This window comes from Budorcas taxicolor, chromosome 1, assembly GCF_023091745.1.
Source record: "Budorcas taxicolor isolate Tak-1 chromosome 1, Takin1.1, whole genome shotgun sequence".
Taxonomy (NCBI): domain Eukaryota; kingdom Metazoa; phylum Chordata; class Mammalia; order Artiodactyla; family Bovidae; genus Budorcas; species Budorcas taxicolor.
In genome coordinates this window covers 52916693-52938694 of record NC_068910.1, presented here as the reverse complement: position 1 = coordinate 52938694, position 22002 = coordinate 52916693, and the positions used below count along the sequence as shown (strand labels likewise).

Below are 22002 nucleotides of genomic sequence, written 5' to 3'. Positions count from 1 at the left end.
GCGCCTGGAGCCTCCTCACCCCAGCATGGGTGTCAGGGCAATGCGCGCACTCTGGGCTGTTCTGTCAGCAGAGCTGAGTTCAAGATAGTACCATCTTTTGCCAAACTTAAAAAAAAAAAAAGAAACCCTCATTTTCACATAACTTCTGGGATAAAAGAGCTTGCTTGCTGAGTGATGAGATTACTGCACAAAGAACCCTGGGGCCCCCTCACCCACTCCCGGTTTGTGCCTTGTCCCCCTTGGGGCTCCAGGGTAAAGACAAGAACAGCTTTGCACCGGGGGGAGTAAGCAGATTTGAGGTTGCTGGTGAGGAGAGGAGCTCCCAGCCTGCGTGTCCTGACATGGGTTGTTAATTCTCTTTTGCACCGTTTGGTTCTTGTGTTCAGAAGCGGGGTTAGGTGGTAAGCTCTGGTGTGGACGCCACACTGACACAGCGTGTTTCTCTGCAGATAACCGACCGCACGCTCACCCAGCTCTCCATTCACTGTCCTAAGCTGCAAGCCCTGGTGAGTCAGCTTTTGGTGGTGGACTTACCTCTCAGGGATGAAAGGTGCCCCGCCACCCTGCCCCACCACCGCAGGAACCTGCTGTCTGGAAGGGTGTCGTCATCTTTGGTTTCAGGGGTCTGTTAGTCGGGCTGACTTGGGAGGTAGAGAATCTACGTGTTACTGTTTTCATTTTTGGAAATGAACCTAATCGAGGGACCCAGGTCCTTACACAGATTCACATTCAGCCTGTCAGAGTGAAAAGGTCATGTATCTCTGAGGAGGCGGAATTAGCGAGTATACCGAAAGGTCCAGAATGAGTGATGAAGGCGGCACTCGGGCACGCTGACCTCGCACGCATGTTCCATCCGCTGTGTGAACTCGGCCGCCTGCTCCCCCAGATACCCAGACTCGATCCCAACAGCCCTGCCGGGCGGGCACCATGGACACCCCATTTTACCAGCAAGGAAGCCGAGGTGCGGAGCGCTTCAGAAACATGCCGTTTGCAGAGCTGCCCAGATGGTGAGGCTTCCCTGGGCTTTGGTCTGCCCACTGTCCTGGGAGGCCCGTAGGCCAGCTCCCTCTGTCCGCCTTGATCTCGCTCCGTCAGCAGGGTTTTATAGCATCATCAAAGCTCCATCTGGCCTGAGTTACTCTCCCCCCTGGCCCCTAGTCCCTCTTATTTCCACATTTCTCCTGGGCTTTTCTCCCTCAGGCACTGTGCTAGGCTTTGGGCAGCTCTGAGACTGTCTTGGGGTTAGGGGTCAGGTTTCAGAGCTAGTCAGGACCTGCCTGTTTGCAGATTTTCCCCGAAAGGGTTCCCTCTACTACATCTGCAGACGATTTTGCACTTCTCGTGTCTTCACTCCCAGATTGGTTGTGATCTGGTTTTCTAATTGACAGAATCTGCTCCTCAGATGGGATTTCTCCACCCCTTGTCCCCTTGCCCCCGAGACACCCTTGTCCTCGAGACACCCTTGTCCCCGAGGTGTGAGGAAGGTTAGGAGTCCCTGCTTTGTTCTGGTTTAACCTGCTTCCCCTCAGTTGCCCAGGCTCTCTCTGCCCTTCCCTGACCCTGAGATACCCTGGTCTTGGACTCCCACCAGCTCCCCAGCTCCTGGAGCGCGGGGTCCACTCCAGCAGGAAATGTTATTCAAAGACTGCTGCCCCAGCGGGGGTTCCAGTGACGGAAATCTTCTGTTTTTCCCTGTACTCATACAAGCAACTCCCAGAAAAAGGACTTAAGAGACACTCTAAGAAAACCCCAAATAAGGGCCTCAAGTAAAGAAAACGAGAAAAAAGCATGGAGGATTATTAGAAGAGCAGGGAGACAGGTGAGCCGAAATCCAGATTTGCTACAAGCGTGTCTTGCGGGAGGGGCGCCCGTGCCAGACCTTGCCCTAGCCTCTGGAGAGTGACAGGGTCATTCGTCAGGGGAGGTGGCCGTTACCCTACCCAGAATCTGCAGGGCAGGGTGTGTCCGGGTCCCTCTGAGGGATACTCCAGGGCCTTCCCCACTTTGAGGGCGGACACGGTCGCCATGCCTGTGGGCCCCCAGGTGGAGTCGAGGGTGAGCGGCAGCGTGGGTGGTGTTGACACGCAGCCGGGGCCCGCCTCCCTGGGGAAGGGCTGACGGTGCTCTGCTGTCGCCCCAGGGGGCCCTCCCCCAGCCCCTGAGAGGAGGCAGGGCCCAGAATTGTGAAACGTGGTCATCTTTCACTAGAGGTCTGCAGCAGGAAGCAGTGGGGGGAGTGACCAGTCCTAGCAGGCGGCGCTCACACCTCATCTGCTGCGCTTCAGGCCCCCCAGGCTGTCCTGTTCATTTTTCATACGAATTTCAAGGAACTGCTCTGCGACCCTCGGGAGGACGGGCCTTGTCCTCTCAAAAACCCTAAATCTAGAAGGCTGTCTGAAAGGGAAACGGATGCAAACAAGGGGGACTCCAGATTCGAGAGAGCCCAGAGGAGTGCAGGAAGCTTGTGCAGCGGTTAAGGAGCTGCCTCGGCCCTTCGGTTCGCAGCCTGCAGGACATGCCATCAGCGGGTTTCAGTGACGTTGAGGGGCTGGCTTCCACTTAGTACCGGAGCCAGTTTCTTGGGCTTTTAAAAAATATCAGTGCAGCTCATTGCTCCTAAAAGCTATCCAATAATTTTAGCTATTAAAGAATAAAGAATTCTAACCAATAAACGCTGTGTTACTTTGTGGATACTACAGTGTTTTAGCTTTCACCCTGATTTATTATAGCCTTTACCAGTGAGATTTATGCTTTCATATATGTTGTTATAATTAGTGCCCTTTTTAGCTTAACAGGGTCCCTTTAACACTTGTAAGGTGGCTCATGTGTGTGGCGTGTGCTGTGCTGTGTGGCTCCGAGTATTTTAGTTCCCCAACAGGGATGGAACCTGGGCCCTGGCAGTGAAAGCTGAGTTGTAGTCAGTGGACCTCCAGGGAATTCCCCCCCTCTCCTCCAGTTCCAAATGATAACCTTGCTGGTATTCTTGGTTGGAATTTTTTACCCTTTTCTTTCCGCACTTGTATCGTGCCCCTCCTTTCAGGCCTGCCTGCAAAATTTCTCCGGAAAAATCTGCTGATAGTCTTATGGGAATTCCCTTGCACATAACAAGTTGTTTTTCTCTTGCTGCTTTTAAGATTCTTTCAACTTTTCACATCTTGATTATAATCCCTTATAATGAGAATGTTAGTCCACTTGATGCTGTCCTGTAAGTCCATTAGACTGTATTTTTTTCCTTTCTGCTGCTCTGATTGGGTGATTTTCACTACCAGTTTGTCAAGTCACCGGTCCTTTTATCTGCTTCATCCAGTCTGCTCTTGAAACCCTCTGCTGTGTTTTTCGGTTCAGGGCTGTTCAGCTCCGTGGCCTCTGGTAGTTTTCCAGAGGAGGGCGTGAACTCCTCTCTGGGGGCCCAGCAGAGGGCCAGCACATCTGCCTGTCTTGGCTGGGAGCACATCTGGGGGCCTCTTGACGGCACCTGACCTGAAGGCTGCCCCATCAGCTCCTGGGCAAGCACACAGGCCTCTTGCCAGAAAGACGGGGTGTTTCAGCTTGCTGCCCGTACAGTGCCTGGGGGTGGTAGTCTGCCAAGAATCTCTTCTCGCGTTAAAAGTCCATGAGACCCGGGAATATAAGCCCCCTTCGGCCATCAGGGTCAGGTGAGCAAGGAGTGTCCCATACACAAAGACTGGGGCACCAGGCAGCTGTGAGACCTGCCTCTGGAGACGCTGGCACCCCATGTGGGGTTCAGTGAAAAACGCCAGGTTTAGAGTTCCCTCCTGATGGGGGTCTCTGCTCTCAGGGGTGGGGCTCACGACAGGCCACGGCCTCCCCTGCCCACTTGCACCGGCTCCTCTCTGCCCAGCGTGGAGAAGTTGGCCAGCTGGCTCTTGTGTTTTTTTCCGGAGGCAGCCGGTCCCTGTGTAGCTGTAGACTCGCTGTTTGCGGGAAGAGGTGAGTTCAGGGTCCTCTCGGCACGGACCGTCCCCTGCAGTGTCGGTTCCATTCCCTACCCCCGGGGGGACGATGAGAGAGGCCGCTGCCCCCAGGCCCAGCCTCCCTCCTCCCGAACTGTGGTTCCTGCAGACACGGCGCCTCCCCTCCTTCCAGAGCCTGTCCCACTGCGAGCTCATCACGGACGACGGCATCCTGCACCTAAGCAACAGCCCCTGTGGCCACGAGAGGCTGCGGGTGCTGGAGCTGGACAACTGCCTGCTCATCACCGACGTGGCCCTGGAGCACCTGGAGCACTGCCGCGGCCTGGAGCGCCTGGAGCTCTACGACTGCCAGCAAGTCACCCGAGCCGGTATCAAGCGCATGCGGGTAAGCCGGGCAGCCGCCGAGCCGGCAGAGCTGCCCAGGCGACAGCAGGCGCGGAGACCCAGCCTCCGTTTCCTCCGTTCTGCCTGGGGCCGAGTTACACCAGCTACCTCCTTAGACTTATGAATACTGGAATGGGTTGCCATTTGCTTCTCCAGGGGATCTTCCCAACCCAGGAACTGAACCCAGGTCTCCTGCATTGTAGGGAGATGCTTTTACCGTCTGAGCCACCAGGGAAGTCCCTAGACTTGTTCAAAACCTTCTTCTTAGCGTCCATCCGGGAAGATTCCGCTTCTAGAATGGGTCTGGGCAAAACAACTGAAGGCGTTATCAGTAGGCTTGACCTTTGCTAATTTCCAGGTAAAGAGCCTTCGTAGCGGCGGCGTCCCTTCCCCGCGTAGCCCAGCTGTGCTGCCCTTGCTCTTGAATATGCTTAGAAGCTCAGGCAGCTCTGCACGTAGACCCCAAGCAGGCCTCGGCGCTACCCCTCACCACTTGGTTTGCACACAGGGACGGGGACTGTCTCTTAGCTTGGGCTTTCCTGGGATCACGCGGGTAGTTGCCCTCCTGCTCACAGGTCACAGGTCTTTAGCCGGTGCTTCTCCCGTCGCTTTCAGGCGCAGCTCCCTCACGTCCGAGTCCACGCCTACTTCGCTCCCGTCACCCCGCCCACGGCCGCGGGAGGCGGCGGGCCGCGGCTCTGCAGGTGCTGTGTCATCCTCTGACGGCCGCCCGCGGGCCGCGGGGCCTGCCCGGAGCACTCGGTGTGCCGTTCTCCGCCATCACCCAGCTCTGTTGATTCTCCGGTGAGAAAGGCGCTTACAGGTAAAAGACTTGTGCAGGGACTGCGGTACTTCTGGTGATAGTTTTTACCTTTGTTCTGCTGTGATGCAATCAGTTCAAAGCCTCGTGTCAGCTAACAAAGAGCAGGGGTGGTCTTAGTGCAGCCAGGACCGCACAGGAAACCTGGATCTCAAGAGGTGGCGCTGCCCTAGGTACAAAATTCCCACCCTCGGCTTTGCCAGCATTCTTCAACAGACCATCAGCGTTAGCACAAACTGAGCAGAAAAATAAGCTGTTGATTTTCTACCTGATGCTTAAGCCAATGACCTCCTTTTATTCAGGAGTCCACTTTGATTAGCAGGACGTCTCCACTTTGAAGGTTAAAATAGCAACTTTATTGAAGTAACTATATTGCAAATTCACAATGCCTGACAGTTTTCTATTTGGAGACTTACTTGGAAGGCAAGGTAATAGGTTTCCGTGAGACACCAAAGAATGAGGACTCTAGAAAGGGTGGAGCAGGGTCTCCACCTTTCTGTCAACTCGCCCTAGGTCCTCTCGGGGACCAGAAATGGAACAGAAGCAGCTCAGACCCCGTGCTGCCTGATGACAGATCGTGAGCTCTGGGGTAGGCGGCAGCACGAAGGGAGCAAATCCTGTCACCTCTCACAGAATCTGGGGACCTTAAAGAAAGAGAAGTTAAGGCTCAAGTTATCTGTACTACAGTCAATTAAAAATAATGGATGCATGTAGAATGGGTGTGATTCTTTTCCAAGTTTATTTTAAGTGTTAGAAATCAAGTTACACCAGAACTATTCAAAAATTTTACACACTTAAAACTCAGCTCAGTAAAAAGTGTTGGCACCTTTGAGACTTATATAATATAAAATGAATAAACCATTGCAGTGCTTACGTCAGAGGGTTTTATTGCTATTATCTTGTGGCAGACATATCTGACCAAAATCATTTTCCAAACTCAGGCATTCTGTTATCTGAAATCTGATAAGGTGATCTGATTTCTACTCTGTGCTGCCAGACTTGTGACCTTCACTGAACCTCTGTGCTAACCCTTCTTAGCAACCAAACTTAAAAGCCCAGAGCTCCTGAGAAGCTGAAGAGAAATAGCAGAAGAGAAATTTCCCACGACCAGCAATAGTTCTAATAGAGTTAGGGTTCTATTAGGTGGAAAGTTTTAGAATCATTTAGAATACAAGACCTCAGTTGCATTCTGGGGAGAGAAGGCAGATAGATAAATATCAGTTAAGAGGATTATCAGAAAAAGCATTAGTCCTGGTGATTTTGCAGCCTTATTATATACTCTAGTATTTCCTGATCTAAAAATTGTATGTATGCCATAGCAGTTATTTAAATATACATTTACACCACTGTGTATGGGGAAAGTGGGTGCTGCAGAAAACTGTGAGTGCAGTTCCGTTTTAAAATTTTAAATGACCAGGACCTTCTATACAGTCTCTCTTGGGAGCTTGGATACAACCTCTCAAAGCTATTGGACTCTGGCTGAATGACACAGGGCTGCAGTTACAGAACAGCAGGACCTCTGTTAAGGAAGTCAGGTTTGCTTCCTCTTTAAAATGTAAGCGTGGAACAATCACTGGATGACCTGTCCTCAGCTGCATTTGCTTTGAGAAAACAACAAACTGAAAGGAAAACACATCCCCACCAGCTCTTCTAACGCCATTTGGACTGGTGTGCACTCAGAACATATGTAGTGAACCGCTTGACTCTATGACACGCAGTGACACTGGCAGGAACTTGGATTTTAAATGAGACACACATTTGCAAAAACAATCGGAAAACATTTATTATACTGAAATGTGTACATCCTACTATTAAAAAAACAAAGTAGCAAATTTGCTGGTGCCATAATTTAACCTGTTTCACTGGGACAGACTAATGTTCAATGCTGCTTGGTGTAATTTCAAGTTTGACGAGCTTTTTTTTTTAACCCCGCTTGTAAAAACCTGATGAATTCAAAATAGCACACAGCATTAAATGACATTTATTGTTCCATAAATCTTGAGACTCAAAAAGGAATGCTAAATAGACAAGCAAAACTCTAAAACAATGAAGAGAAAGCTCACTTCTTTCCCAAGTGATTGGTACAGAAAACATGTGGTCGTAGGAAAGCAAAGGGGAAATGACAGAAAGGAAAGCTCTCCCGCTTGGGGCTATACAAGTGAGGGGTACTTTCAGGCCAAAGATGGAATATTTAAAGACAGTACTTCCTTTTTTTAATATCAAATAACCCCCTTTACGAATAAAACAAAATACAAAGCTTTTACCCACTGGAGCAGTTTTGTCTTTGGGGAGAGATTTCAAACTCAAGCATCAAATAGAACACTCAAAACCAAGATACTAGGTAAATAGACAGAGGTGGTATAATTAAAATGCAATCGAAGTGTTTTGTTTTTTCTATTTGTGTCTAGTACACCACAGGCCTCAAATGCTTGCTGATGAATTTTGGGAAGGCTTTGGGTGAAGGGAAGAGAGAAAGATAGTAGAAAAAATTGCAAAAACAGTGATTCCCTTTGAGAAGTATACTGGCCGACAAGCATTTGGTTTTGTGAAAGAGGCACTCTTTATAGAAAAAAGAAGCTATTATGTGGTGTATAAAAGTCCCTAAATAATCACCAGAATGTTATCCATGATTGTACTAAAGCTCAAGAAGTAAGAATTTTGATGGTGCAAGATAGTGTTTGTGATGTCTAGTGTTCCGAGAATAATTTCAACTCCTGATAATGACCCCTTAACACCAAGTTACGAACCATCACACTGTTTTGTCCTGCTTATGTGTATTTCCAATGTACGGGACAGGGCTTTAAAAATGTTTTAACAGGAAGGGGGTGAGGGGAGGCGGTTGCTAAGTGGTTGGAGATAGAGAGAGAAAGGAGAAAGAAAACCACATGAGTTTAAAAGGCATTGGGATTCAAAAATGAAAACCAGAAACAAATGCTAAAAATGGAAGCAGAAGCAAAAAGGTTTTCAATAAATCTGTGACAAAGCAAAAACACAAAAGTCTTTGTACCTATTAGGATTTACACTGATCCTCTCACCAAGGTACTCTTGATAATGCAGTTTGCTTCAAGCCCGTCTTCCTGGCTTGGATCCTCCCGATCCGGCATGATCCCGGCAGACGCACACCCTTAGACATGATTTTCCCGAGAAGCGCCGTGCCTCTCCCCTGACCACCGGGCGGCCCATGTCCGCGGCGGCCCGTCCCCGCCCAGGTCAGCATAAGGTCCAGGCCACAGACACCACAGTGGCCCAGAAATGTCAATGCCCACAGTACATCTACATTCATCTCCAAACCGCATACAGTGTAGAAAGACAGCGGAGGCTGCTCCGGACCTGTGTGCGCCGGCGCCTCGGGCAGAGGGGCAGGCAGCCTACCTGCGCGGCCGGTGCGCTCTCTCCCGGCGGGGACGCGGGCCAGGTGCGCCTCTCGTCCAGCTCATTAGGAAGGTCATCCTATGTTTTCAATATGAAACATTTCATACGGTAAAATCCAATCCTAAGACTTCTTGGATTCAGTCTTCACACACTTTTAAGCGTGACTTTTATTTGGTGCTGAATAGAGTTCAGACTACGGAAGACGTCACTTCAAAATGATGTGGACGCCACCACCATTTTCAGCTGCGGAAAAAGAAAGGGACGTGACCGCTCAACTTCTTTTTTACTAGGCTGGAGAGTCAAAACTAAATTGAGCTAATTCATATTGACGTATGGCAGAAATGAAACCAATATTGTCAAGCAAGTATCCTTTGATTAAAAATAAATTTAAAACCTAACTCACTAAAACAAACGCTGCTCTCACCCTACAGCCTCCCAGCCCAGCTGAGCGTGCCTTTAAGTATTCCAGAGATGAAAAGGCTGATTAACCTGCTCCAGCGCCCCTCCCTAAAGCATCATGTCCACGCTCCCTCTGCCGCTTGTCTGAGCACACAGCAGAGACCGTCGGATAAACTGGGTGCTGATACCCACCTTTTCTGGGATAATTAGTAATCACTAGCTACGCCTGCTGGCCTAGGGTTTCTCAGAAGATGGCGAGAAGCAGTACAAGCATTCATCAAGGAACAAATGAAATTTTTCATAAGGACAAACGTCTACAGACAGGACACTGAGATGGGAGGGGCATCCTGTGATGCCGAACACTAGACACTCACTGCCGTCACAGCCACACACTCTGAACTACCTTTGTCACAGACGGTGTCAGTTCTGCAGACCAAACGCTCTGAGAATGAAAAATTGAGACGAGGGTGCTAGTCTCAGGGCTTTGTAAAGCAAACAGCAGTGGGTCAGTTCACAATCTAAACAGCCCCTGCAGGTATCTTGCTGGCTTGAGACATGTCCAGTGGGGTGAAGTCCTCAATTCAGCCCCTTGTTTCAAGGGGGGCTACTGCTTTGAGTAACTTACCAGAAAAGAGTGACACCGGACATCTTGCTCTTTGAGGTGCAGCTTTCCTGCTAAGACTGGATTTAGATCTTAAAGGTCTCTTCTCATAATGACATTTAAGAAACCCTCCTGTAACCAACCCTTTAACTGGAAGTCTTGTGAGCCCCATCTGGGCCTGCTCTTCACATTCTCTCCCTCCATAACCTGAAGGATTTCTACGGCTTAGAATCACCGAAGACGTGCTGAAGGCTTAACTTACATCTGAAACCCAGGTATCTCCTGCCAGCCCCAGCGGGTATAGTTAACTCGACATTCCCATGTCCTAAAATGGAATCTCAACTTTTTGCAAACTTATTTTTTAATGGGTCTCAAATTCTGTGACATGTTTAATCAAGTTGTTTACATTAAAAAGTACTGATTTTAAAAACCAAGAACTGCTACATACAAATGGTCCACAAGTCTCCTTTCCTTCTGAAAGTTTTATGACACACTGTTACCATTAACCACTTTTTACTATTAAATGACCAACTGACACAAATAGCTCTGAGACTGTTCCTCCACCACTAAGCCTAGGGTGATACTGCTCACTTAGCCTTCTGAGCTTGCTAGGCAGAGGTGGGAAACCCTACCAGCTCCAGCTGCCTTCTTGTCCACTGCTCTGATGACACCCCCAGCAACCGTCTGTCCCAAGTCACGCGCAGCAGCCCAGAGGAAGAGGGTCGGGGGCGCTCTCAACACCACCTCCCCCTCCACTGTGACCACCGCCTGCGCAGCTGCTCCTGTAAGAGTCACGGCTGCTCCTCCTCCCATATGGGGCTCAGCAGGCCCTGTCACTATCCAAAACCCCCTCACCTCTGGCCTAGATGACACCTCCTGCCTCCACTTCTCCCACCTTCTGTCTCTACAAAGTTGCAACAGTGGAAGAAAAGACAAACCTACTCACATTATTCATTTGTTTACAAACAAATCACTGACTGCAGTGCATTTCAAACCTAAGCTCCCACCACTACACTGCCTACCGGACTTGGCTCCTGCTTTGCTTGCCCTCGCCCTGCATGGCAGCCGCAGGCCTGCAGGCCTCCAGAGCAGCCCGGCTCCTTCCTCTGCGACAGCCTTGCCCCGCCTGGCTGCTGCTCCTCAGAGACAGCCTAAGAGCTTTGTGTCCCCAGCCCAGACGCCTGTGTCCACAAGCACCGCACTTCCCCATTCCTTCACGGCAGCTAAACTCTGTATTTGTAATTTGTGTGCATCTGTTGACCTTTTCTGGTTGCTTTCCCCACTAGAGCAGGGGAAGACCTTTCCAGCACGTGTCTGACATGAGGTGGTCAGTGAAATGTTGAATAGACTGGGATTTTTCTCCAGGCATCCAGAAGGATGGACTCCTCTTATTGGCTAATTTCTGTTTCTGTCACCAGATAGTGGCTGACTTCATTTTTCAAACTTACTTAAGATTGGTAAAACCAGCATTTGCAAAGCCAGACACAAGATGACTGCTGATTTCAGGCACGCCACCTTTCATGATTCTAGCCTTTAAAGACACACATACACATGCAAAGTACCTTTTACTGTGGAGAATAAAAAACAACTCTCATCTTGAAAGTTCTGAACCATCTAGAAGGATAAAGCAGATGTATAATTAATACCCAACTCTTACTGATTAGGAAAGATTAAAATTTGTGAAAGAAAGAAAAGAATAGAAACACATATATGGTGCACAAGTTCAGGACTCAACAGTCAAGACAGCACGAAGGCTGTATGGGTCACAGGCCTATGCCTGGTGTACAGCCTGCCCTGTGCTGACCTCGTGCTCACGGGGGTCCCCGCACTCTGGCCCATCACCTGTGGGCCCACGGGGGGCTGTCCCCACCAGGCTCTCGGACAGAGACACTAACAAAAAGCTGCACTTCACTGCTTGCTTCTCACGGAACACGGACGGGGAGAACTGCCCCCCTACCCTGCTGCTTAAAACCAGTCATCAGATAGGAAAACAAAGGAAAACCCATTCAGATGCCTCACTTTTACATAAAAAGGACCAAAGTCCCAGGAACCTGGAGTCTCCCAGTGACCGGTGTCAGAGTTCAAAGCTGGTGGGAGCTGAGCCGTGGTTCTCCTTAATCTGCATTCCTTCTGCCACCCAGGACACCTCAACTCTTACTTATAAATTCCTCCCAATTTTGATTCCCAACTCTGACTCCTGAGTACTGGCAAGAGGCCACAGAGTTTTCTTATAGCTCTTCAGCAATACGTACAAAAGCAAACACCAGTGTGAAGGAGGAAAGGGCATGCCAGTTACCTGATCACTAACAAGAATGTGAATACCAGTGGGACCCTGTCTGTAAACCTGGTTAATTTGGTGGAAAGGAATATTAAACACCAGCGCAAGTTTTCGAGCAACTTCTGAGGCAACCATTTCTTCCAAGTAGATGGCATGATAAACTGAAATTAAAAATACAAACAGCATTTTAGCAATCATCTTTGACCTGTTTTCCACCTGATCTATGGGAAGGCCACACCTTTCGAAGTACTAAAGAAATAAAAAAGATGAGTAGTTCCCCCTTACTATCCATTTAAATATATTATTTATGCGTACACATATAATTAACATTAACCTCTGTACAAAAATATCTGGTTATAATTTTTATTAAACAAACGGGAATAGAGTACAGATGGGCACGGAGGGTCACTGGAGCAATGAGACTAACACTGGATGATGGCAGTGGCTGCAGACGTGCATACTACACTGGAACTGTAAACTTGCAATGGAAGGAGTTTATGATATACAAATTACAGCAAGAGAAAGTTGTTTTCAAAAATACAGTGTTTTCTAGCAATATATAAAAAGAACTCCAAAGAGGTCAGTTTTTGATTCAGTAAACCTACTATTGGAAATTTATCTTAAAGAATAAAAGCTACGTGTCCTCCAAAGGATTCAGAACAGTGTGAAAATGCAAGAGAAGCTAAGGAAGCGGCCCCCAGGCCCAGAGGGCTGTTGGCTCCAGAGAAGCCCTGGGCCCCCCCGGGACAGCACACCTCCAGGGAGCCGGGCCCCCGCAGGTCCTGCTCAGCTACTGATGAACGCCAAACAGCGATCAGGAGCTCTGGGGCAGGGCTTGCCACACTCTGCCTGCGCGCATTGATGAAACTTCATCAGAACAGCGCAAAAGGGCGCTGCCTCTCAGCGGCCGCCTCCAGCAGGCGGCCCCCATCCACAGCAAAGGGCCGTGACAGGAAGCAGAGTGCACCCCCGCCAATACCCGCCTACCATACCCACCGAACGGCGCGGCGCTGCTGCTGTCGCCCCCGCCCGCCGCCGGCTGCTGCCCCTGCGGCGCGGGCTGCTCGCGGCAGACGTAGAGGGTCAGGCGGGGCCGCACCGACCTGCAACCAGAAGACGGCGCTTGTGAGCGGGGAGGCGCTGCGCATGCGCAGCTACAAGGCGCTAGGGGCAAGTTCCTTAGAACTTCACAAGGCTACTTCATTATACCAAACAATTTACGGGTAAGAATATAAAGACACACACCTCACACCAACTATCACAGGTTAGCACAGGTGGTCTAATCTGATGATCCAGATTCTAAACCATTGAGATGGTCAGTCAGATGCTGGTGAATTTAAGTTTCAACATTATGTCAACAGTTTAACATCAGTAAAATTCAGTTTTATGCAATTCTGACACCACAAGTCTAGAAATAGCAACCACAGTGAACGGATCTTGAAGGCCAACACAGTGTATGCTTCTAACAGCTGTGCAGTAGGGCACATGACCTTGAAAACCATAGATTCCGTAGAGCTGACCGAAATGAGAAGTTTGTTTTCTTGGCAGCAAGCCCAGTCGTGCAGCCCATTTCTAGTCCTGAGTCCGCCTCTGCCCTCAGTGCCTGAACCACATCTGGGCCTGCCTGAAGGCGCGCACACGCGGCCCAGCTGCCCACAGCCCCGCACGAGCAAGGGGCATCCTCGTTTCAAGCGGAACAGCCCCTTTTAGACTCCGTGTTCTACCTTGACTTCAGGGCGTTATACAGCCGGATCCCGTCGGCGGCACCGCAGATTTGTACTAGGTCCTCCTTGGTCAGTTTTAACAAGTCGGCACCTGGAGAAGAGCAAAAAGAGAATCTTCTCCAGGAACTGGGGTAAGACCCAGCGAGACAGGCTGCTTGGCGGCATCCGTCTTCAGTTCAGTGTCCTTGGAAACCATCACGGCTCTCTTATGTGTGCACGCCCACAGGAACAGACACACACACGCCTGTCCTTCAGACACAGAATGCTGGCTCTCACATCCTGGGTCAAGAAGGAGCTCGGAAGCCCAGAGGCCGGTTAATTGTAATGACAAGCACGGCTGACAGGATGGACTGTTCCCAGCTCAGGACTGCCGTGCGGCCTACTCTGGCCGAGTGGTGCTTGCGAGGATTAACGTGCTCTTGACCCGACAGTTCACCATGAGATGACCCAGGCCAATCTTTACTTTACAAAAGAAAGAAATGGAAGTCAGACCTGCCCAAAGGCAACCAGGTTGTCAGGAGAGCTGGGATTAGGCCTCTGTATTCTGTAACCTGCTACATACAGTCCAACAATAACAACTCTGCCACAGAGGCCAGTTTAATACAAAAGCATGGCAGAGAACTGCTTATTACACTGAAGACTTCCTCTGTAAATATTTGGTGTGTACGTGGATGGTATGGTGCCCAGGATCTGCTTTAAAGCAGAACAGAAAAGGGAGGTGGGGGGAGTGGCAGAATGAGACTCACCAAGGCTGGTCATCCAGCTTTGGAGCTGGTCGAGTGCCATGGGAGCTCTGCAGACTCTGCTTAATGTCCGAGTGTGTCTACAACCTTTTGTTTTCCCCCTTTATTGATGCTCAAGATGTAGTTTGTTGGGGAAACTAAGATGCCCTTGAGATTAAATAAAGCATGACTTCCATATGATAAATATCCACTCACATATGTAACAAGATAATGGAGTTCTCTACTTTTGAGGGCTTGAATGTTAGAGTCTCATAATTTTCTAGTTTGTGAAAGACCAGAGAAGCATGTCTCCTGTGAGGCATGAGTGCCAACGGGGCTATCTCTGGCGTCGGGGGGCAGAGCCAGGTGCTGTCGCCTCTGCCAGGGCCTTCTGCCAAAAGGAGCGGAGAGGAGCGACCTGGGAGCACAGCCGCCACCCGCAGAGAACTGGACGGGCATGGTCTTCTCTGAATGCCCGACGGGCTCGGAGCAGGAAGCCGCCTTCCCCACCTCTCGACTGTGGGGAACCTCACAGGGGAAGCAGAAGGCAGAAGGCCAAGCCCTAGTGACCACCACTCACACAACCTCAACGTGTGCGTCTCACAGAACAGGAATCAGGTGCCACCGGCAGAGCTCCCCAGTGTTCGGGGCTCTTCCCACCTCCCCTATGAGCACCCCAGGGGCTCCTCCCCAACACACACTGAAATGTGTAGCTTTTCCACAGGTAAATCATGAAGTGTGGATCTCGGCTAGCAAGTGAGAAAAAACCCCGCACTTCCATTTCAAAGAGACAAAGCGCTGCCCGAGGAATGGCTGGTCGTGGCGCAAGCACAGCCGCAGAGGGCTGATGAGACAGGAGCCATGCTCTATGGGAGACCAAGCTTTGCTCTGGGCAGCCGGGTGCACACACACGCTGCTCTCTTCAAAGGCTGGGAGAGCCAGCCGCCACTGCACTGTGGCCTAGGAGGAGCAGGCCGGGCCACGTCAGTAAGTGTTCTGCGGGAAAGGGCCCAGGGCTACCCTTGTCTAGGAACGCTGCCCCTGCCGGCTACTACCGTGCCTCCCAGCGGGCTTCCCACAGCACCCGAAGCAGCACCGCCTGGTTCCTTCTAATGTTCCATCTAAATACTTCCTTAGCTTACTAGGCAAGAGAACACCTATGTCTGTAAAAATCCCCATCTGAGTACATCCCTACCCCATAATGCTACGCAGCAGTGAAGAGGAGCAACTGATACGACATCTCAGATGTTGCAGATGTCAGGGCAGGATGCTGAGAGAAGAGCTACCGTACTGTGCGATCCCATTTATGCAATGTTTTCAAAACACAAAGTCATGGAGGCAGAAAGCAGACTGATGGCTGCCAGATGCCAGCGGAGGTGGGAGAGGGGCACTGGGCGCCTAGGGAGACCCCTGTGGCGCTGTCAGCATTCTGTACCCTGACTCCACCGGTGGTAGCGTTCATGCGAGCTGGCAGATGTGATGGCAACGACACCATGCACACACACGGCACCAATTCCAACCTCCTGGTTTCGACACTGTACTACAACTATGTAACGAGCTGAGTAAAGGGTGCACTGGGACATCTGCGTTATCTTTGCAACTTACGCAAAGCCAAAATTATTTTACATAAAGTAAATAAAAAAAATTGTGCATAAGCATTTATACCTATTTAAAAACAAGGGCATGTAAACCTGGTGAAACAGCATCGAGTTCCTGTTCTGATACTGCACTAAGGGTCTGCAAGACGGCACAACTGGGGACGCTGGGGGGACACAGGGCCTCCCCCTACAGGCTTGGGCAACTTCTTATGATTCTATATACAGCTTCTGCTCCAACATTTAATTACGGCTGATAATAGTACAAAAACAAATAAGTAAATGATGTATGTGTGCGTGTACACAAACACAAACATACCTAAAAAGTTGGAGAACAGTCTTGTGTAGGAAGAGAATCTGTTTTTGAGCAGCCACTGCTGTGTTTCCTGGATCGTGGCTGAAGGCTGAAGTTGCTATTAATAAAGAAAATGAACGTAAACAGAAGAAACTATTTAGACTTACAAAAAAAGCCCACCCAAGTCCCTGGCATGTTATAAAGAAGAACATTTAAACACAACACAGAAATCCTACAGGTTTAAAGTTTAACACACCCAGAAAGAGCAGAGGTGTGAGTATTCGGGGACCCAAACAGCGATTCGAATCTCTGTCAGAGGCTTCACGATGCAGGACCCTGAAGGCATGAGAGGTTAGGGTAAAGACACTTACTTCACTGGAGGCCTGTGGAATTCCATCTCCCTGATGATTTGGGGAAGATGAATTGCTGGGGATAAGGAAGGAAGAAAAGGATGATTGTTATATTTCTGAATTAAGACATTAAAGGATACTAGGTGAATTTAACACTGTGGGACACAGCAACGTAAATATGCAAAAAGAGTATCTGCACAACTGATCAGGGATAAGGTCAAGACACAAAGGCGATTCCTGGTGGCCTAGTCGTTAGGACTGGGTGCGTTCACCGCCATGGTCTGACTCCTGGTTTGGGAACTAAAATCTCACAAACCACACAAATGTGGCAAAAAAAAAAAAAAAAGAATTAAGACACCAGAAGATGGTTTCATTTGCAGCTTCTCCATCTGTTTAGCAAGAAAGTCAAGTTTCATGAAACACAAGGGCTCCATTGCCAGGGGTGCCAGGAAAATGAAGGATTCTCATTCATTTTAGTTAGGGAAAAAATATGAGAATCAAGTAAGGTAAACAGTGGAAAATAACAGCAAGAGAGTCTACTTTAATAATGTGCTATAAGAAATAATCTAAACGAACCTAAGCCAAAATAGAAAATAATATCCCTTTAACGAATCCATTTATCCACTGTTAAAGAGGGTGAAATTCAAGACAACAAAAGGAGCCGCTGTGTGCCACCATCCTTGTGTTTCCCGGGAAGAGTGAGAGCAGCTGCGTGGGGGGTACACTTGCCTTCCGGGTCCCTTCTCAGCACCCACACCCCAGTTTCTCAGGTCCATCATGCCGACTGTTCACTGTCCCCCGCCCACTGGAGCCTGAGCTCCTCCGGATGGGGCTTCACTCATCTCACGGCACCCCTAACAGTGCGGAGACCACAGTGGGGTCCCAGGAGAGATCTGGTGAGCCGGTGTGTGCATGATCTCACGGCTCCCCTCTTAGCTTTCTAAGGCTGTTCAGTGCCCTCTGTGGAAACAAGCTGGTCCCAAGTCCAGGAGTGACCTCCTCCTCCTGAAGCACAGTAACCTACACGGAGACAAGTGGCCTCTTATCCATCCATCTCCTCAGGGAAAAAGCCTTTTTTTCCCCTTTTTCTCACCAGACCTTGTTAGACTAAATGTTCATGTTCCCTCAAAAAACCACCCTACCCGCAGCATGATGGATGGTTTATTAAGAGGAGGGCCCTTTGGGACATGAGCAGTGGATGGAGCCGTGAGGGTGGAGCCCCAGGAGAGGGATCAGAGACCTGGTGAGTGGTGGTGGGCGTGCGCCTCCTCCACTCTGCTCGCTAGCACGGGAACACGCGGGCTCGTAGCCCACAGCCCGGGAGATACTGCTCGCCAGAACCATCCTGCAGGTCCCTGGAACTGGGCGTGCAGCCTTCAGACCAGGAGGAGTGACCTCCTGTCGTTTATAAGCCACTCAGTCCGTGGTGTTTAGTTATAGCAGGCCGAGCTGGGTCCGACCTTGCCAGCATGGACCTCTTCCGGCTGCACCATGTTTCTCGGTTCCGGCTGCACCATGTGACCTGTGAGGCCTTCCTGGCCAGGGACTGAACCTGGGCTGCAGCACGAGCGCTGAGCTCTCCCCGCTGGGCTGACCGGGGATTCGCTCCTCTACGGTTTTAACTCTGTTATGAACGTTGTGTTCCTTCCCAGTAAGAAGCGTCCTGAGAGTGAGGACCCTCTGATCCAGCTACTCACCAGGTGCTGCTGCTGACAGGCCAGAAGAGAGGACGGACAAAGCGCACCGAGCCCACTTCTGACACCAGAGCAAGCCTTTACAAGTGGAAAGTCTTCTCCTTTAAGTTTAAAGACTTATTATTTTTTTTTAAATTAGTGTCTTTGGGAGAGGCAAGAAACAGGGCAGAAAATAATCCATGGTTTGCCATGGTGAGCATCAAAGACCAGTGTACCTTATCATAAACACAACTGCAACCTATTCAAGTCAGTTTCCCCTTAACAACTCAGTCTTCTCTCTACCCATGAACCTCATCAATGTTGTTTTTATCTCACAAAGAAGATATCTTGAAAGCGCACCCTCTTCGGAGTCCCACAGCTTTGAGTGTGTGAGGCACAGGGGCTAGGAAGGAAAAAGCTGGAAGGTGACGAAAAGACAATTTTGCTCAGCAGCAGACTGTTTCTCATTTCCATGTACCCCAGACACACACTCAAAGGCCACCGTGACTTAAGAGAGGCGCTAGAGGAGCGAGGCCGCCCGGGGCCCCGGCGCGCGGCCCGCACACCACTACCTGTCCGGGACGCTGCAGGCGCTCGGCGGCGGGGACGTGAAGGTGGGAGCTGCGGATGGGCTGTTGTTCACGTAGGCTGTGGGGGTATCAGGCCACGGAGAGCACTGCGGATAGAAACGAAGATACAGGAATGGTTCGCTTCTCAGGATGTGGCAGACATTCTTGTATTCACTCTCTACTCTGGCCAAATGCAAGAGCATGAGACACAAGACACCTGACGTTCATCAAGCAACCTCACAGAAACACGTCAGACTGACTGTGTGCGCGTGCGTGTGCGCGCATGTGTGCATGTGTGTGCGTCAGTGAAAATGTTACTTGTTGTAGCATCTAGACCCTGACTACTCTCAGACAGGCCCTGAGGTGACTGAGGACAGCAGCCAGCTTTCCTGAAGGCGTTTCAGACGTGCGCTTAAAGTGTCGCTGCATTGTGATCTCGAGAACGTCCACCTTCTCTTCATCCATTCCCCAGGAGGTACCTATCGAGGTCTGAAGGACAGCAGAGGCAAGCAGGGGCTCGGAAGCACCACCCAGCACTGTGTGCTGACGGGATGTGACTGCCCGCTGGCTGCGGCTCTCGCCCGCCTCCCCAAGGAGCAGGCGCCCCGGCACCAGGCGCTTCCTCGCTCTCGGGTGGACGCCATCCCCGAGTAAGACGAGACAGGCCCAGGGACACAACACCAGAACCGCAGAGGGTACTGCCTGCAGCCATCTAGCTATGTGTTCATATCGTCTAGAAGGGCAGAGTGGACTTCAATGTTTTTCACAATTCTGACCAACAGAGCTAAAGATCCAGAGACACGGTAACTATACAGTTAGGCACACTGGCAAAGCTGAAGCCCACACACGCTGCGCAGGCCAGGGAGGTCACGACTGCTGAGGACGGGGGGCTCCACCCCTCGCCACGGGCGTCCTTTCCGAGCCTGACTACACCCCCGGTTTCCAGGGTCCACAGTCATCGTCACCTCCTCCCAACTGACACGAGAAGGCGGCCTCTCTTGCCATGGCTGCAGGCTACAAGACTCTGCCAAAAACTGGGCTGAAGGCCATTCAAAGATACTAGGATGGACACTGAGGAAGTACATGGCTCCAGAAAAATTCTACATGTCAAGGAGTTTTCAGCTTTTTGCTTTCAAAATAATTCAGGAAGACATCTTGTCTGCTGACAGACACTGAGATGGATCCATCAGATCATACAAAAAAGAGATCACTGGAATTTTTGGCAGGTATCTCAGAAGGAGTTCCAGGGCCTGAATGACACACTGCTGAAAAGAAAAATAAATGTATCTAAACAAAGTTTCTCTTAGCTACACAAAATTTATAATAAATTCTATCCTCATCATTCAAAATATATTTCTAATAACAATTCTATTTTTATACTTAGCAATTATTCATCAAAATGTATATGACTTTTTGCTCTGATAAATTGGTACAAATAATAAGTTTTAAATTCCTCAACTGACTTAAGCTTTATATGGTCACAGGAAATTTTAAAAATGAAATTTCAACTTATATTAAGTTTGTGGTAAAAAAGTAGTTAGGGTGATTTTTAAAAGTTTTTCAGGCATGAAAGTATGTCCTATTTGGACAAAATTATTTAACGGGAATTAAAGAGAAAACACGAGATCAAGAAGTTAAGTGTGGAAGTGTTAGTCACTCAGTCATGTCCGACTCTTTGCAACCCCATGGACTGTAGCCCGCCAGGCTCCTCTGACCATGGAATTTTCCAGGCAGTAATACTGGAGTGGGTTGCCATGCCCACCTCCAGGGGATCTTGCTGACCCTGCACTGCAGGCAGATTCTTTACCACTTGAGCCACCAAGCTTTCAAACTTAGAGGGTAATATGTGCTGGCTCCACCTTAAGTCATACATACAAATATTCACTATGTCAGAAACCTACTTCCTTTGCAACTATTTAAATTTACGATGAAAACTTTCAGATGTCAATCTTAAAATGTGCAAGGGAATTGTACTCTTTCTCAGAATTCTTTTGTGTGAAGTCAAGACCACTAGTCTGAAGGGCTCTTGAGGACAGAAACCAAGTCTCCCCAAAGGTTACAGGAGCTCAGCAGCGTGTCTGACACCCATTAGTAACATGGGTGAAAACTAAAACCGAAGTCCCAGAATCTTAACATTCTTCACAACTACCCATTAGGCAGCCCCTCAGAAACAGAGAAAATGACTGCAGACTTGATGTTTCAACTGTCATCAACTTGACAGCTAAATGACATCAAAGCTGGCTGCAATGCCATGCTAAACTGCTGGCATGTCGAACCGACTTCACTGTACATGACATCTGCACAATGCCCGCTCTTTGCAAACTAGGGCCTCTGTTCTTTCCAGCTTACCAGGTGGGACCTCCTCAGCACCTACAGAATGAGGAGCGCAAGGCCCTGTGAGCCGCCTGGCAGGCCTCCTGACTCGCTGGCGCCCAATGCTCACGGCCACCTTCACTGCGCAGCAGGTCTTCCTGCTGCAACATCCTCCCCGGTGCAGACTCCAACAACACAGCAGAACACGCACGTCTAAGCAGCTCTGACCACCTCCTAGTGAGTCTCCCCAGATCCACTTTGGTCCTTACTGCCAGGTATATAACCGAGGAAATGAAGCCATCAGTAGCTCCAAGCATGGCACGTAGTAAGTACAGCAAGGACACCAGGTTTACTGTAATTCCGTCAACATGCTCATTTCACTGTTACGTATCTAGATTCTTCTAGCACAGAAAAGCAGGGCTGTTAACTGACATCTGAAACTTGCCCAATAATTAAGAGACTCGATTCACTGAACACTGGAAAACCAGCACTCAATGCAAACTGGCCTCTACTTTTAGAAAAGACAGATTTCGCAGGTTCTTCAACGGCCAGGCTGGATGAAACATCAAGACTCTCCCACCTGCATTTTTCCTAGGTTTTTCTTAGGCTCAACCTAGGAGGGTCCGCATTCTTGCCTGGAAAATCCCATGCACGGAGGAGCCTGGTGGGCTGCAGTCCATGGGGTCGCTAAGAGTCGGACACGACTGAGCGACTTCACTTTCACTTTTAACTTTCATGCACTGGAGAAGGAAATGGCAACCCACTCCAGTGTTCTTGCCTGGAGAATCCCAGGGACAGGGGAGCCTGGTGGGCTGCGTCTATGGGGTCACACAGCGTCGGACACGACTGAAGCAACTTAGCAGCAGCAGCAGCAGGAGGGTCCAGGCACACCAAGGAGTATTTTCAGTGTTTCTTCTACCTTGTCATTCTTCCCTGGGTTTACAAGTAAGCAATGGTACTGCTTCAGCAAGG

General features: G+C 49.7%; 2 protein-coding genes across 5 annotated transcripts in view; one reads left to right on the top strand and one right to left on the bottom strand.

The window, feature by feature from the left end:
• The window catches only part of FBXL2 (F-box and leucine rich repeat protein 2), an 80606-nt gene extending 70793 nt beyond the window's left edge, over positions 1 to 9813 (top strand). The window contains exons 13-16 of the mRNA XM_052650246.1: positions 450 to 506; positions 4108 to 4320; positions 4935 to 5142; positions 8943 to 9813. Of these exons, the coding sequence (XP_052506206.1) occupies positions 450 to 506; positions 4108 to 4320; positions 4935 to 5042 (378 nt within the window). The 3' untranslated portion in view covers positions 5043 to 5142; positions 8943 to 9813. The remainder of the gene's footprint in view (positions 1 to 449; positions 507 to 4107; positions 4321 to 4934; positions 5143 to 8942) is intronic.
• Positions 6914 to 22002, bottom strand: part of UBP1 (upstream binding protein 1) — a 64628-nt gene continuing 49539 nt past the window's right edge. For 2 of the 4 annotated variants that reach the window (XM_052650211.1, XM_052650227.1), the window contains 6 exons: positions 18721 to 18824; positions 16497 to 16551; positions 16150 to 16243; positions 13514 to 13604; positions 12786 to 12892; positions 11664 to 11950 (listed from right to left, as the gene is read on the bottom strand). In XM_052650211.1, coding sequence (XP_052506171.1) covers positions 11670 to 11950; positions 12786 to 12892; positions 13514 to 13604; positions 16150 to 16243; positions 16497 to 16551; positions 18721 to 18824 — 732 coding nt within the window. In that variant the 3' untranslated portion in view covers positions 11664 to 11669. Of the gene's footprint in view, positions 8755 to 11073; positions 11126 to 11663; positions 11951 to 12785; positions 12893 to 13513; positions 13605 to 16149; positions 16244 to 16496; positions 16552 to 18720; positions 18825 to 22002 lie in introns of those variants that run through there. The other 2 variants (XM_052650235.1, XM_052650219.1) reach the window with 2 other exon arrangements.